The sequence below is a fragment of the Phyllopteryx taeniolatus genome, chromosome 6, assembly GCF_024500385.1.
Source record: "Phyllopteryx taeniolatus isolate TA_2022b chromosome 6, UOR_Ptae_1.2, whole genome shotgun sequence".
Classification (NCBI taxonomy): Eukaryota; Metazoa; Chordata; class Actinopteri; order Syngnathiformes; family Syngnathidae; genus Phyllopteryx; species Phyllopteryx taeniolatus.
In genome coordinates, this window is record NC_084507.1 from 3,795,602 (window position 1) to 3,810,655 (window position 15,054).

Below are 15,054 nucleotides of genomic sequence, written 5' to 3' on the forward strand. Positions count from 1 at the left end.
TCTTCATCCTCGGCAGGGCCCTCGAGGGTGCATGGGAGTTCGCCCAACTCTAGTGTGTTTTGTGGACTTGGAGAAGGCGTTCGACTGTGTCCCTCGTGGAGTCCTGTGGGGGGTGCTTCGGGAGTATGAAGTACCGAACCACCTGATACGGGCTGTTCGGTCCCTGTACGACTGGTGTCAGAGTTTGGTACGCATTGCTGGCAGTCAGTCAGATTCGTTTCCAGTGAGGGTTGGACTCCGCAACGGCTCCCCTTTGTCACCGATTCTGTTCATCACTTTTATGGACAGAATTTGAAGTGTGGTGGGAGTGGCTATGTAAATTATAAACGTCTATAGGACCAGAGTGTGAGTGAGGGGATACATAAGAAATTTGCATAGTCATAAGTTATTTGTCGCAATGAGTGTGTGGCTCCACACCCAGTGAATAAGTCCCATGGGTGTGTGTCTGCAGACACATGCAAGTGAATTGACACCGTTTCGCATTCACAATGACTGACAGAAGTGTCCTGTAATTGCTGTGCCTGCACCGCGGAGGCTGAGGACCCCTCCCACTCAATTGAGAGGCGGGATCGGGCCCAGGAGTCCACCAGAGAGCGGCCCGGTGGACGGGACACGTCCCACACCGAGGGATCCAGGGCCCCAGCCAAACCAGCCTACCCCCAAGACCCCCCGGGAGATGGCTGTTTGTGGTGCATTAAAAGAAGGGGGATGAGTGTGTGTAATGCATTAAAATCCTGGGGTTCAGGCAGGGCGGAGGGGCAGGGTTCCTAGACTGGGAAACAGCACTGACGTACTGAAACCCGGTCTGACACACGCACACCCCGACCCCACATCAACCCCTCGAAGAAACCCTGAATGTGTGTATGTGCCCGGATGTGACAAGAGAAAATAAGAAAAAAATATGTTGCTGCATGTTGATCATTGTAACAGAGTAAAAGTATCGATTCTGCTTCACATGAATACTCAAGTAAAACTCATAAGTATGGTGCATTCAAACTACTCTGACAAGTATAATTTATCCAAAATGTTACTTGAGTATACGTAATGGAGTAAATGTAGCACATTACTACCAATCTCGGTTGATGGGGTATATCCGATATGTAGTGAATTTGAAAGATGTCTGCTTTAACTCGAAGGATACAGTATCTGATTCCATGCATTTCTCTCTCTCTCTCTCTCTCTCTCTCTCGCTCTCTCTCTCTCTCTCTCTCTCTCTCTCTCTGCTGCTATGTGCATATTCTAATTGAGTGCAAAAAAAAAAAATCGAGATTGTGTCATCTGAAACATGCAAATGCAGCCTTGATGGAACATAATAATTTTGCTCAACAACTTTTATGGTACATATACAGTATCATAAGTTTTGAAGATCCCCAGTCATTTACATTGTGGTCACATACATGACCAAAAATATCTAGTTCTTAAATAAATTTGGCATACTTTATGATTAAAGACAATTCTTTGATCAGCCTTTAAGCATCACAGTGCACTTGTTTTTCTATCAATCGTCACATTGTTTGGAAGGTGTCTGCACGAAAACTGAAGCCACCAACTCAGCCTCCCCCCACCCTGCATGAGAGGATCCTAGAAGAAATTAAATCTGAGAGGAAACTTCGACCCGTGACACCAGATATGGTCCGCAGGGGAAGACTAGGTAAGACCCTCAAGACCTTCTTGTTTGTGCCTGCTGTCTTTTTGCATACTTTTGAGATCAGGGACAAACACATCTGTTTGACATATTATTATTTATCAACTATAAAAACAAACCAAAACTCAACTAAAATGTATATAATTATATGCACAGTTCTCTGTAGTCTATATTAGTACTGTCTGGACTGTAAATAGCCTATAAAAGATGCATTTTATAATGCTGGGTTTTTTACGAATGTTCAGTTTTGACTAAAAAAAAAAAGGCTATACATACTATCCCATTTCTTTTCATGAGTCTTCCACTTTTAGATCGTGACTGTGCTTACAAATTACTTAACAAATCCCAAATAGCCCAGGATTACTTAAGAGTTAGGTTGCAAAAGTATTAATACTCTACTGTTGTTACACACATTGTCTTTCTCTTCTCTTTGCGAATGCTGCCATTTGTATCTCAGCTATCGCCTCCTATTGCTTTGCTAACTATATAGCCCGCAATATAGTGAGAGTTCAATTGTAATACTGAGTGAAATGCAAATTACAGTACACTCACTGCTGCTAATTGCTTGTAAAATATAAAACTGCACTTGAAACTCAAATTAAGCATGCTAACTTCCAAAATGTCTTTCTATCTGCAGTAAAAGTATATTCCTTATGATAACCCTTTGCCTTAAATAACCTCCTAATCCAAATGACTGTCCCATGCCATGCATTTCTCGTTTCAGTAATTCGGCCACTTAGCATGTCTTTCAGTTTTGATGCTTCAGGTAACGTTCCTCTTGCTGCTTACCTGGCTTTCGTTATTTAAAATGATATCTTCTCCTCTTCTCACTCGCTATGGCTGCTCATCATCACGCATGCACACACACAACCATTCATATTTCATGCTTCAGTAGTTGGTGAAGGTTGGCTGATGTGTGTGGATGTGCAATGTGCCAATGGGGGACACTCTTCAGCAAGAGCGAATGCAGATGAGTGTAATTAAAAAAACAAAACAAAGATTGAACAATTACAGAAACGTGTTAATTTCAAATGTTAAAAACAAAATGAAATTATTTTCTGAAAAATGATTTGGAAGGCAGTTTTACACTAAAATAAACAGGAACCATTCCTTTGTAATTTATTTTCTTCTTCAACTTGCATTCCCCCTCTATTAGCATTGGTATATTAACGTTGTTTCACACCAGCATCTTTTAAACCTCTAGGGTTGAACACAATCTGTTCTGTGACGTTCTTCCCAAACGAAATAACCAAAATTGTAAACAGTAATACAGTAACTGTACATGCAATGTTTTACGTTACATTTTAAGAGCCATCCAAATGTAAAAGTTATCAACTCTAAGATGTAAAATGTGTGATAGCAACTAACTCAAACTAGTCGCTAAAGTTTGTGGTCGAACCCACTGCCACCGCTCCTCACTACTTTCCGTGACCATAGAAGCCAGTGTTTAATTTATACACCAGTTTTAAGTGCAATGTCTTGGTCTATTGTTATGTGAGGAAGTTTGTACAAGAGTATAAAAAAAAAACTGGTTACATAACATTTGCCTTGCTGGTACTTCTGGTCTTTTCCTATTCAAGGAAATGACTGCTGCAGAAAAAGCCTCTCTGCCAACGTGGCATCTTTCGGAGTCATTATCGTTGTACATCGTACAAAAGACTTTTTCATGTTTCTCAGTGTGTCACTGAGGCATCGAATCAGAATAATGCCAAGCCCCACTTTTCTCTTATTGAAGCCAGTGTCTCTCATCCTAACATACAGTAATCTTTATTATCACACTGAATCATTCATGCTGTGGGATTATCTTGTATGTGTGCTCCTCCAGTTGCACTTGTGGGCCCATTTTTTTATATAATGGTACATAATTGCCAATAATTAGACAATGCAGGACATTAGAGTAGGTAAGGGCATTGGTCAGTGACGGTTCTAGCCCGTTTTTTTTTTGCATGGTGGCCAGACTGGGTCCAAGTGAAATGTTTTTTTTTGTTTTTTTCCAGGTGGGCCGTACTATTATCATCAACGGTTTTAAAAGTTTTGGCTGACTAGTCTATTCACATTACATGTGCTACTCAATACATTCCTGGTGGGGGCACAGGGGAGGCCAAGCACAATGTTAGCCCCCCCCACCATCCCCTCGGTCCCTCTAGAACTGCCACTGGATCAAAGCAGGCATTTATGGTGTTGTAGTACTGGACAGTATTTGCAACAAATATACAGCAGTTATATTATTATCAATAGTCTTACACCGGACTTAGCTCTTTTTCGGTTTTATGTGATTAACAACATTAAATATAGATAAATAGATACATCATTCCTTTTTGATCCATGACTGATTTAACCAATGACAATAAAAAGAGAAAACAATTTTTCTTAAGTAGATGAGAATGGCTTGTTTCTGTGGTTGCCTTGACACCTTTTCATGGTTCAATACTGAGACTATAATTGCTCCCAGTGAGCACAGCGACAACACCAGCGTATGTTACTATATTTTAAAACCACAACCTTCATTAGTCCATTGCCTACACTGCCCAAACCAACCATCCAGCCATCTACCCATCTCCTACCACGTATCCAGTTAAGGCGCACAGGGGAGCCTAGCTGAGCTGACTTTGTGCGAGACACAGGGTACACCCCAGATGGGTTGCCAGTTAATCATAGGGTGCTGCTAAAGCCATCAGTTTGATGCTTGTCAGAGAATTAAAAGGATCAGCCTTTTTTATACCAGCCCTTTACTCTAACTGCATTATTTTCCAAACTAAAAAGGACATCATGTGTGTATCATCATCTAAATGTGAATTGAGGATTTGGGCAATTTTGTAAAGCCCTATGGGTTCCAATTATGTGGAGTCTCGAAAGGAGAGGCCCTTTACGACAGAGTAAATTAATGCATTAAAAAAAAAATAATAATAATCACACTTTTTATTCCATTTTAGCTTTGTTTAACTAAGGATAGACCTGTGACATCAAGTAAAAGGTTTGTGTAGCTTTCGTAATGAAGAAGGTATTCCCTTCTAGGTTTTGGCAAAACTCGCAGTATGCCACAGGACTTGTTCCGTACAGGACTAGGTAAAGTATGAGCTCTGCTGCTTGAAAATGTTTTTCCCAGCCCTAACCCAATGGCTTTGTCTGTTTGCCTCCCTGGCTCTCAATTAATATATTATCTGATCAAATATTAAGACTCGCCAAATTGCAGTTGAGTGCCCAATTATTGTATTAACATTCAGCCCGAGTTTGAATCCAGCAGCACAAAAATGCCCCTTCGCTGATGAGCTCATGTGGATGACTTCTTCCCCTCAAACAGGAGCAATTATCATCCTTGGCTTTTCATTTGACCCAAGACACTTCTTTCACATTGACTCATACCTTCCTTCTCAATCCCCATGCCAATTATTTTTTTGGGCAACAGTTTTCACAGCCCATGAAACCATAACTACAGTCAAACAATTTTGACGGTGATTCCTCTGGGTCTCCATCCATCCATCCATCTTCTATACAGCTTATCAGGCACATGCATACATAAAACCCAAGTGGTGCTCAAGCACCTGCCCTTTTGCCCTGGATGACAAAAGTGCCCTTTTTTTTCTTCATTCATATATCAAGAAAAAGAACAATTACCCCCTCTGTTATGAATTCCACCCAAAGTGTTTTGATATTTGAGTCCTTCAGAAAATTGTAAATATGTTTCCACCTTAATTTATATGGGCTTTATCAAAGCCACTTTAAATGGTGGCAGGTATGTGCTTACCCCCAATTAACATGAGTTTAAATATGATTGCTTAATTCTGAACACAGCCACATCCCCATTTATTAGAGGGAGTGTGTGTGTGTGTGTGTGTGTGTGTGCGCGCGCGCACTTGTGCAATCACATTATCTGTTTTTTATTTTTATTTCCCGTCATGTTTTTTCTTTTGAGTTGGACAGGTTATACTGAAAAATTGGTATCTTAGTCTAATTTCTTTCTTCCACAAAAACCTGCCATTTGAACAGAGTTGTAATTGCCTTTTTATGTCCACTATAGCTTCCCTTCACCTCCTTTGTTAAGAGTTGTTTTAGTAACTGTTGATTGCGTTAACAGAAATAAATTAATTGTTAGATACAAACCCCCTTTCAATAAAGTTGGGGCGTTGTGTAAAACAAATTTAAAAAAGGCATACTATGATATGCAAATCCTTTTCAATACCTATATTATACTAACTATATTCAGTTGAATACACAACAAAACAAGATATTTAATGTTCAAACTAAACTTTATTTATTTGAAAATATTCATTCATTTTGAATTTGATGCCTGTAAAACAGGCCCAAAAAGCTGGGACAGAGGCACGTTTACCACTGTGTTACATCACCTTTCCTTTTAACAACATCCAATAAACATTTGGGAACTGAGGATACTAATTGTTGAAACTTTGTCGGTAGAATTCTTTCCCATTCTTGCTTGATGTACAACTTCAGTTGTCCAACAATCCGGGGTCTCCGTTGTCGTATTTTGCACTTCACAATGCACCAAACATTCTTACTGGGAGACAGGTCGGGACTGCTGGCAGGCCAGTCTACGACTCGCACTTTTACTACGGAGTCACTCTGTTCAGACGTGTGCAGAATGTGCCTTGGCATTGTCTTGCTGAAATAAGGAGGTTATGTTCCTGAAAAAGATTTTGCTTGGATGGCAGCATATGTTGCTCCAAAACCTGTATGTTCTTCCACTTTCCAGCAGTCCATCTCAGATGAACTCGGGCCCAGAGAAGCCAGCGGGGTTTCTGGGTGCTGTTGAACTAATGGTTTTTGCTTTGCATGGTATAGTTTTAACTTGCATTTATAGATGTAGCGACAAACTATGTTAACTGACAGTGGTTTTCTGAAGTGTTCCTGAGCCCACGTGTTAATATATTTTACACAATAATGCTGTATTTTAATGCAATGTCGCCTGAGGAATCGAGGGTCACGGGTGTTCAATGATTCGGTGTGCCGTTTTCTTCTATAGATTCTCTGAATTGTTTGATGATATTATGGACCATAGATGATGAAATCCCGAAATTCCTTCCAATTGTATGTTGTCCTTAAACTGTTGGACTATTTTGGCATGCAGTTGTTGACAAAGTGGTGAACATTGCCCCACCGTTGCTTGTAAACATCTGAGCCTTTCGGGGTTGCTCCTTTTATACCCAATCATGACACTCACCTGTTTCTTATAAACCTGTTCAACAAGGTTTTTTTTTTTTTATTTTATTTTATTATTATTTTTTTTTTAAGCATTCCTCAATTTTCCCAGTCTTTTGTTGTCCCTGTCTCAGCTTTTTTGGAATGTGTGTGTGTGTGTGTGTTGTTTTATTGTTTTTATTCCAGAGCTCTCAGTGCCATGAGGCACATTAGGCCGTAATTACAGTTACTGTAATCCGTAGTCTTTACGGGAGCAGGTGATTGGCCTCCTGCCCAACCCCAGCACCTGGTATTCCTAGATGGTCTCCCATCCAAGTTCTAGCCAGGACCGACCCTGCTTAGCTTCCCTGATCGAACGAGATCGGGCATTCTCAGCGTAGTTCCCGGGTTTTGGAATGTGTTGCAGGCATCAAATTCAAAATGAGAGAATATATGCAGAAAAACTAACTTTCATCAGTGTGAAATTGAAATATTTTGTCTTTGTAGTGTATTCAATATGGTTTGAAAAGGATTCCCAAATAATTGTATTCTGTTTTTATGTACATTTTACACAATGTCCCAACTTCATTGGAATAGTTTTTTGTGTATACGTACTGTACTACTGTTTTTTTTCTTCATAGTATAAGCAATTTTCTCTTCCTAAATATTTAGGGGAGGAAAGTCTGGAGGCCAGGATTTGAATATTTCATGAAAGATGCCTCCGTGCTCTGTGTATAACACCAGCTTCCTCCCATCCCTCGCCCTCTGACCGACCTAATTCACCCATCCCTTCCCTCTCTGACCTCAAAAGGATCTCCAAATATTGTCCTCCATTCCTAGGATTCTTGCATTGTTTGACTTTACCGTCATTCAAAGAAACTGTGGTAAATTATTATTATAAGACGATCAGGATATAAGTTTAATAACAAACCAAAAACTATGGATGCAAGAAAACCTATGAGAAAATGTTTTGAGATCCAGTGTTATTTTTGTCTGGTTATCGTAATGCAAGTCTTTTGTGCGTGGCTCTATGCAGATGAATTTATTCCGTACATGGGCAGGAGGACATCCAGCACTTTGTCTTTGACCATTGAACCGGCATCTCCCAAAGCAGAACCCTCCGGATCTCAGTCTGTGCCCCAGAGGAAGAAGCTTTTGAAGGCTCCCAGCCTTGCCGAACTCGACACCTCCGACTCTGATGTCAGTGGGGTCTTGTGTTTTTGGGGCATAATTTAATTCCAAAATGCATCTGATGTCTGCAGAGCAAATTGTTATAATACGTGTTGTTGTATATTCCATATATTTATTCAGGATGAGTTTTTAGGGAACAGATCAGCAAGCACCTCTAGTGTAACAACATCTCTAATGGATGACACATCTCCAGAGACAGCACTGGGAAAGAAGAGTGAGTTTTGAATTAATATTCACCTCTTAAATCATCATATTTTGTTATATTTTTAGTAATGCTGATTTAAGTCTTTGCCTCGTGAAGTCTTTCTAATACAGCATATTTTCATGAAAACCAAGTTATGTCTCCTTTTGTGCGCTTTTACTGCTATCCCAGCTCCACCACAGTTCCTGCCCATCTCATCGACGCCACAGCCAGAGAGGCGCCAGACCCCTCAGAGGAGACACTCGATCGAGAAGGAAACGCCGACCAATGTCCGACCATTTCAGCTGCCCTCTAAACAGAATTCGAAGTCTCTGGTGAGTTACTGTTAAGATGTTCAACACTTTAAAACTATGAAGATGAACACAATATGTTACAGGATGCGCAATAAACTTATTTTGCCTAACTCCCATACATGTGTATATTTGTCTTCACTTGTCCGGTTCGTCTTCTGTTTGTCATTGTACAGTAGTTGTTCTTTGCAGCGGCATCATACTGAAGCCTTTCAGTTTGATGCAGTGGGATTATATATGACTGCAACAAAGTTTTCATATGGTGAGCTATGTATAAAAAAGCAAAACATGGAGTAAATTGTTGAACGGGAGTCCAACTTTAGAGTTTTCCCGAAACCTTTAGCTTTTTTAATTATATGACCCTTGGGAAATTTGACTTGAGAGATTCCAATGTACAGTGGGTACGGAAAGTATTCAGACCCCCTTAAAATTTTCATTTATTATTATTATTATTTTTTTTGTATTGCTAAAATAATTTCAGTTCATTTTTTCCATATTAATGTACACACAGCACCCCATATTGACAGAAAAAAAAACTGAATTCTTGAATTTTTTACAGATTTATTAAAAAAAGAAAAACTGAAATATCACACAGCCATAAGTATTCAGACCCTTTGCTCAGTATTTAGTAGAAACACCCTTTTGAGCTAAAACACAGCCATGAGTTTTTTTTTTGGGAATAATGCAACAAGTTTTTCACACCTGGATTTGAGGCTCATCTGCTATTCCTCCTTGCAGATCCTCTCCAGTTCTGTCAGGTGTGATGGTGAACGTTGAGCAGCCATTTTCAGGTCTTTCCAGAGATGCTCAATTGGGTTTAAGTCAGGGCTCTGGCTGGGCCATTCAAAAACAGTCACGGTTTTGTTCTGAAGCCACTCCTTTGGTATTTTAGCTGTGTGCTTAGGGTCATTGTCTTTTTTGAAGGTGAACCTTTGAGGTTCTGAGCACTCTGGAGAAGGTTTTTGTTCAGGATATCACTGTACTTGACTGCGTTCATGTTTTCTTCGATTGCAACCAGTCTTCCTGTCCCTGCAGCTGAAAAACACACCCACAGCCTGATGCTGCCACCACCATGCTACACTGTTGGGACTGTATTGGACAGGTGATGAACAGTGCCTGGTTTTCACCCTGATCTTTGGGTTCTTCTTTACCTCTCTCACCAAGGCTCTTCTCCAACAATTGTTCAGTTTGGCCCAACGGCCAGCTCTAGGAAGGGTTGTGATCGTCCCAAACGACTTCCATTACAGGATTATGGAGGCCACTGTGCTCTTAGGAACCTTAAGTAAGCAGAAATTATTTATTATTTTTTTTTTTTTAACCATGGCCAGATCTGTGCCTTGCCACAATTCTGTCTCTGAGCTCTTCAGGCAGTTCCTTTGACCTCATGATTCTCATTTGCTTTGACATGCACTGTGAGCTGTAAGGTCTTAAATGGAGAGGTGTGTGACTTTCCTAATCAAGTGCAATCAGTATAATCAAACACAGCTGAACTCCAATGAAGGTGTAGAACCATCTCGAGGATGTTCAGAAGAAATGGACAGCACCAGAGTTAAATGAGTGTCACAGCAAAGGGTCTGAATACTTATGGCTTTGTGATATTTACCTTTTTCTTTTTGAATAAATCAGGCAAAATTCAACAATTACGTTTTTTTTCTGTCAATATGGGGTGCTGTGTGTAGACTAATGAGGAAAAAAATTAACTTAAATGATTTTAATAAATGGCTGCAATATAACAAAGAGTGAATAATTTCAGGGGGTCTGAAAACTTTCCGTACCCACTGTACATTCTTTGAGTTGTTCCCCTCAAAGTTTGTATCTTTTGTACACCTGTCTTTTTTGCCCAAGAAAAGTTCCAAACAATTAGACGAAAGTACAATACATCCATAAGCTTAACAGAAATGTATGTAACTTGTACCTTGAGAGAAAAGAACTGCTACTAAAATCCAAAATTCTAAAATAGACGATGATGGACCATGGAATGCTTTTGAAGAAAATGTGAGGGATTTTAACCTGCTGCTCAGGTAGCCCTTGAGCAAGGGTTCAGGCGTGACACTGTCCATTGGTTCTGGTTGTATGTGTTCCCAATTCGCCAAGTCTTTCCCAAGATTTTTTTTTTCTTTGTATGTAGTACACGTACATCTCAAGAAATTAGATTAGTGTCAAAAGCTTTTAGGTAGTTCAATCCAAAAAGTGAAATTCATGTTATATAGCGGCATTACACACACTCAAAATAAAATACTTAATGACTGACATGACATGGTTGCATTTTCAATCAACATCAGAATAATTAAAAAAATAAAGAATAAGCAGAGGGAGTATTTCAAACTCCCCCATTGCACAGCAAAACTGTTCCAGCACAAAATGCATACACATCCACCAATCTGCAAGGCCATGCAGCTGAACAGGACAGGTTTAAAAAATAAAAATAATGATGATTATATCTTACAGCAGACAGAAACACAAAATTCACCATTTCTAAAAACTAGAATATTTCGTGAAAATGTAGAAATAGAAATTAGGCAGGAATTTGCCCTCTGAAAAGTATTAAATGAATCCACATAATGTATGAGTACTGAAATAAATGGACTTTTCTACCATATTCTAATTTATTGACCTGTATAATCCATCCTACAGTGCAGCTTGGCAGTATCAAGGAGACAAATAAAATAGATTTTTGTTATTTTCTTAAGTTTATGAATTCTTTTGGGGAGTACTGTCCAATAATTACAGCATTTTTTTTTTTAATGTTATACACCTTTTTACCAGTCTAGCACACAACTTGGACACATCTAGATTGTTTACGTTAGAACCCACGGACAAAACATCTTTTATTGAAGCTTGTGGATGACTGGTTAGCACATCTGCCTCACAGTTTTGAGGACCTGGGTTCAAATCTGGCCTCAGCTGTGTGGAGTTTGCATGTTCTCCCTGTGCCTGCATGGATTTTCTCCAGGTAGTCTGCCCCCACTCTTACCTCCAGCAAGTGTGACGCACCAAATGTTGCCAGGAACACTGACTGCTGTGTGTGTGTGTATATGTATATGTATATGTATGTGCGTGCTGTTGTGCATGTGACTATTAAATTTTTTTGCAGGAGGAGTTTTGTTTCCCTGTGGAGTGTCTGTCTTTGACAGTAGAGGAGGTGATGCACATCAGACAGGTGTTGGTAAAAGCAGAGCTGGAGAAATTTCAGCAGTATAAAGAAGTCTACACCGCAATGAAGAAGGGAAAGGTAAGCTTTGACATGTTATTTTATCATAGTAGACTATACATGCTTTACTATTTAATAACGATGTACATGAATAGCGCTTCAGCAATCTGTATATTGTTCGAGGGAACAGACTGATTGTGGCTGAATTATATTCTTTTATCATTAACGGTACATTTGTTTTTGTTTTTTTTTTGTTAAAAACTGATTTCCAATTCACATGTTTACATGGTTTCATTGCAGCTTTGCTTCTGTTGTCGGACCAAAAGATTTTCCTTTTTCACCTGGTCCTACATCTGCCAGTTTTGCAAAAAGTAAAACACCATTCACATAACAGTTTCACAGATAAAAAAAACAAAAAACATTTTTAAAAAAAAAATAAAGAACATGAAAGAACTTTCATTCATTGCTTAATTTTTCTTTACAGGCCTGTGTGTTCACAGTGTTGCAAAAAGGTGAAGTGTAACAAATCCTTCTTACTTTCATCCTATTTATTGAATTTATAAAGCAGACGAAAAGTCAAGTAGAATTGAATTGTGTGCAACCAAAACTTTAAATGATAGAATTAAACTAAATAAACTATGTGTTAAAATGCATGTTGAACTCCTTTATGTTTTGAAAAGAAACATAACCTCTCTGGGGGTCGTCATTTGAAATAAGATCACAAGCTGGTTTAATTTATTACAACCTTATTTTTGAATTGTTTTATGACAGATGAGATTGCCATCCAAACCTTATTCCAGTCTTCCCATCTACTCCATCGGGTCTACTAACACTCAACCCAGGGAGAGGATGAGTGGCATGATTTCTGAGGGACAAGGACTCTCTGTGGCTGAAGACCGGCTGACTTTAGCTGCGGACGGCGCATCGGCAGCTACCACATCAAAATCAGGAGCCAAAAAAGCTGGAAAGGCTTCTGGGGGAGTCAAATCTGACAAGTCCGCCAGTGGTCATAGACGACCGAGCATCCACAAGACAATGTCCAAGTAAGACATATGAACTGTATGGAGGTGTTTGGAGCACATTTTTGGGGATGCTGAAGCGCACCTAAATTGAATTTTTACTGTAGGTCCTTTTTAAACAACCTAGAAAAGTGTATAAGCAGCTCACAGCTCTCAGTAGTACCCTTTCAAATATTGCATGCTTTCAAAAATCATAACCTGCATGGAAGTCCATGAAACAAACAGACATAGACCGATGAATGCCTGTGTAGCTTGCAGTTAGGGTTGTTTGTAATATTCTCTCGCTCTCTAATGTTGCTGAATAACTCAAATATTAGAATTACCTTTCAGACTCAGTCTGGTGCAGTGTTAAATTAATCCCTCTTGGTATTAGTTTTTCTTCATGAAGGCAGAATTTCTAATACAACTGTTTTATCTTTTCTTTTTATTATATTAATACATATTATTCCACATTACATTGATATACAGTATAAAACACAGTGATCCCGTTGTTTTCAGGTTGTCCAAGCACGGCTCTTTAAAGTCTCACGAAGCACTTGAGCTTCCATCAGAGCTGACCGAAGACTGGGCCACCATGGAGGTGTGTGTTGACTGCAAGAAGTTCATCACTGACATCATCGCCTCCAGCAAGCACAGCCTGTCACTGGCCACCAAGAGAGCGCGTTTAAAACGCAAGACGCAGTCCTTGTACATGTCCTCGCCGAAAGGAAGGGAGGAGTACCGGCCCTCAGAGCGAACCATCAGTGAGATCTAGACTGTCTCCATCTAGACTGTCTCCATCTGTCTCTCTAATCAAACCGTGGTGGATGGAGGTTTTGTTGCAGTGTCCTCGTCATCGTGTACAGCTCCTCCAGATGACTGTCTGGTGTAGATCTACAATTGGATTATATTATGGATGACCCTTTAATTTCCACTCAATTACTTTCGGGAGAAAAAGGACAACAATCGCATTGACCTTTGTCAAAGTGGACAAGTGTCCTCCTCTTTGATGGCACGGTAGGGTGGTCCACCCCAGCTCACACCTAAATAAGCACAAGAGTGAAGAAACAGAGTTGTGGGGCCTGGACAACAGTCATGGGATAAAGTGAGAGTCAAGATATTCAAATATTACATTTTGTATGAGTTTCATTTGACTTTTGTACTCATTTGTCTCTAGGGCACACTCAACTTTTTTTGATGAAGGCTTCTCCACCAAGTATTGCTCGATGAATTTTGACCCCATTCAGTATTCAGTCGCTTGTTACATTCATCCATTTATCACCGACAATTTATTTTTGTGCAGTTGTACTACCCTAAGACGACATACGCTATATGTTGTTCTCAGTTTGACCCGCATAATTTATTCTTGCCCCAACATGATATGATCACATTCTTCAAACCCTTACTTATTACATCTCATCAGTTATTCGTATTCCTGAATAAAAAGGAAGAAAAAAACCAATACAAAAACACACACAAAAAAAAACTAATCCTAAAAACTGTGTGGTCTGATAAAACAACACGTTTCTTTATTTGAACTTTACTTAATCATGCATTTCACAAAAAAATATTCAAAATTCATCTGTTTTGAATTAAACTACTGTGAGAAGCACAAACAAAATGATTTTGTATTTACAACATAACAAACATACTGTATATGGTTCATAGTGCCCATGTTCAGTAATTATATTTTACGTCTTTTTTTTAAGTGTGCATTCTCGTGCACATGCAGACACATCATAGCCATCGATATAACCTTTCATACTTGCCTTTCAATCATTTATTTAAAATAGCTGCTTTCTCTCCATTTTCATATTTGGCACTTATAAATGTGTTAACTTGCTGCTTCTGTTGGGCGCTAGCAATACATAATCCACATTATGTTTACTTAGTTTTTTACGACAGGATTTTTTTGTGAATACATTTTGAAAATGGTGACTTTTACTTTAGATAAAATGCCTGAAATTCTTGTTTTTGTACAGACGTTTGGTTGCAGTGGGGACATACTGTAAAAGTACGTACAATAAGTCTTGATGTAATGCCTTTAACATTGTTCCTTTGCCATCCAGAAACGGACTAGGTGGCTGAAATGTGCAATTCTATTTTTGGATTTTCTGCCTTAAACGTTGTCTTATATGATCACGCAAATATATTGACAGTCATCTACAGCTACAGTACACTAAGTTTTTATGAAGTGATTTGCTGGCTCACTTGGGGAAGTCCACAGGAGAAGCGTCACAGTGTGATACCATGCATGAACGGTGTTGCTTGTACCTTCAATATCTTACCATCAAGCTCAAACTCCCTGGACAGAGTGCCACAAGTGATCAAAAATAAACAAATGAAATGCTTTTGTTTTCTCTCTTTTTATTTTTTTTAAATTTTACTTCAAAATACATGGGTGTGTCACCACACCTCTGCAACACTCCGAACACTGTCTG

The 15,054-nt window shown here is 39.3% G+C and overlaps 1 protein-coding gene across 6 annotated transcripts in view; it reads left to right on the forward strand.

The window, feature by feature from the left end:
* Window positions 1-14,964, forward strand: part of spire1b (spire-type actin nucleation factor 1b) — a 36,218-nt gene extending 21,254 nt beyond the window's left edge. Inside the window, exons 8-18 of one of the 6 annotated variants that reach the window (XM_061776154.1) lie at window positions 1,522-1,651; window positions 2,370-2,411; window positions 4,661-4,711; window positions 7,818-7,981; window positions 8,093-8,186; window positions 8,346-8,488; window positions 11,559-11,696; window positions 11,916-11,986; window positions 12,100-12,127; window positions 12,387-12,658; window positions 13,133-14,964. In XM_061776154.1, the coding sequence (XP_061632138.1) occupies window positions 1,522-1,651; window positions 2,370-2,411; window positions 4,661-4,711; window positions 7,818-7,981; window positions 8,093-8,186; window positions 8,346-8,488; window positions 11,559-11,696; window positions 11,916-11,986; window positions 12,100-12,127; window positions 12,387-12,658; window positions 13,133-13,388 (1,389 nt within the window). In that variant the 3' untranslated portion in view covers window positions 13,389-14,964. Of the gene's footprint in view, window positions 1-1,521; window positions 1,652-2,369; window positions 2,412-4,660; window positions 4,712-7,817; window positions 7,982-8,092; window positions 8,187-8,345; window positions 8,489-11,558; window positions 11,697-11,915; window positions 11,987-12,099; window positions 12,128-12,386; window positions 12,659-13,132 lie in introns of those variants that run through there. The other 5 variants (XM_061776150.1, XM_061776149.1, XM_061776151.1 and 2 more) reach the window with 5 other exon arrangements.
* The last annotated feature ends 90 nt before the right edge of the window (window positions 14,965-15,054 follow it).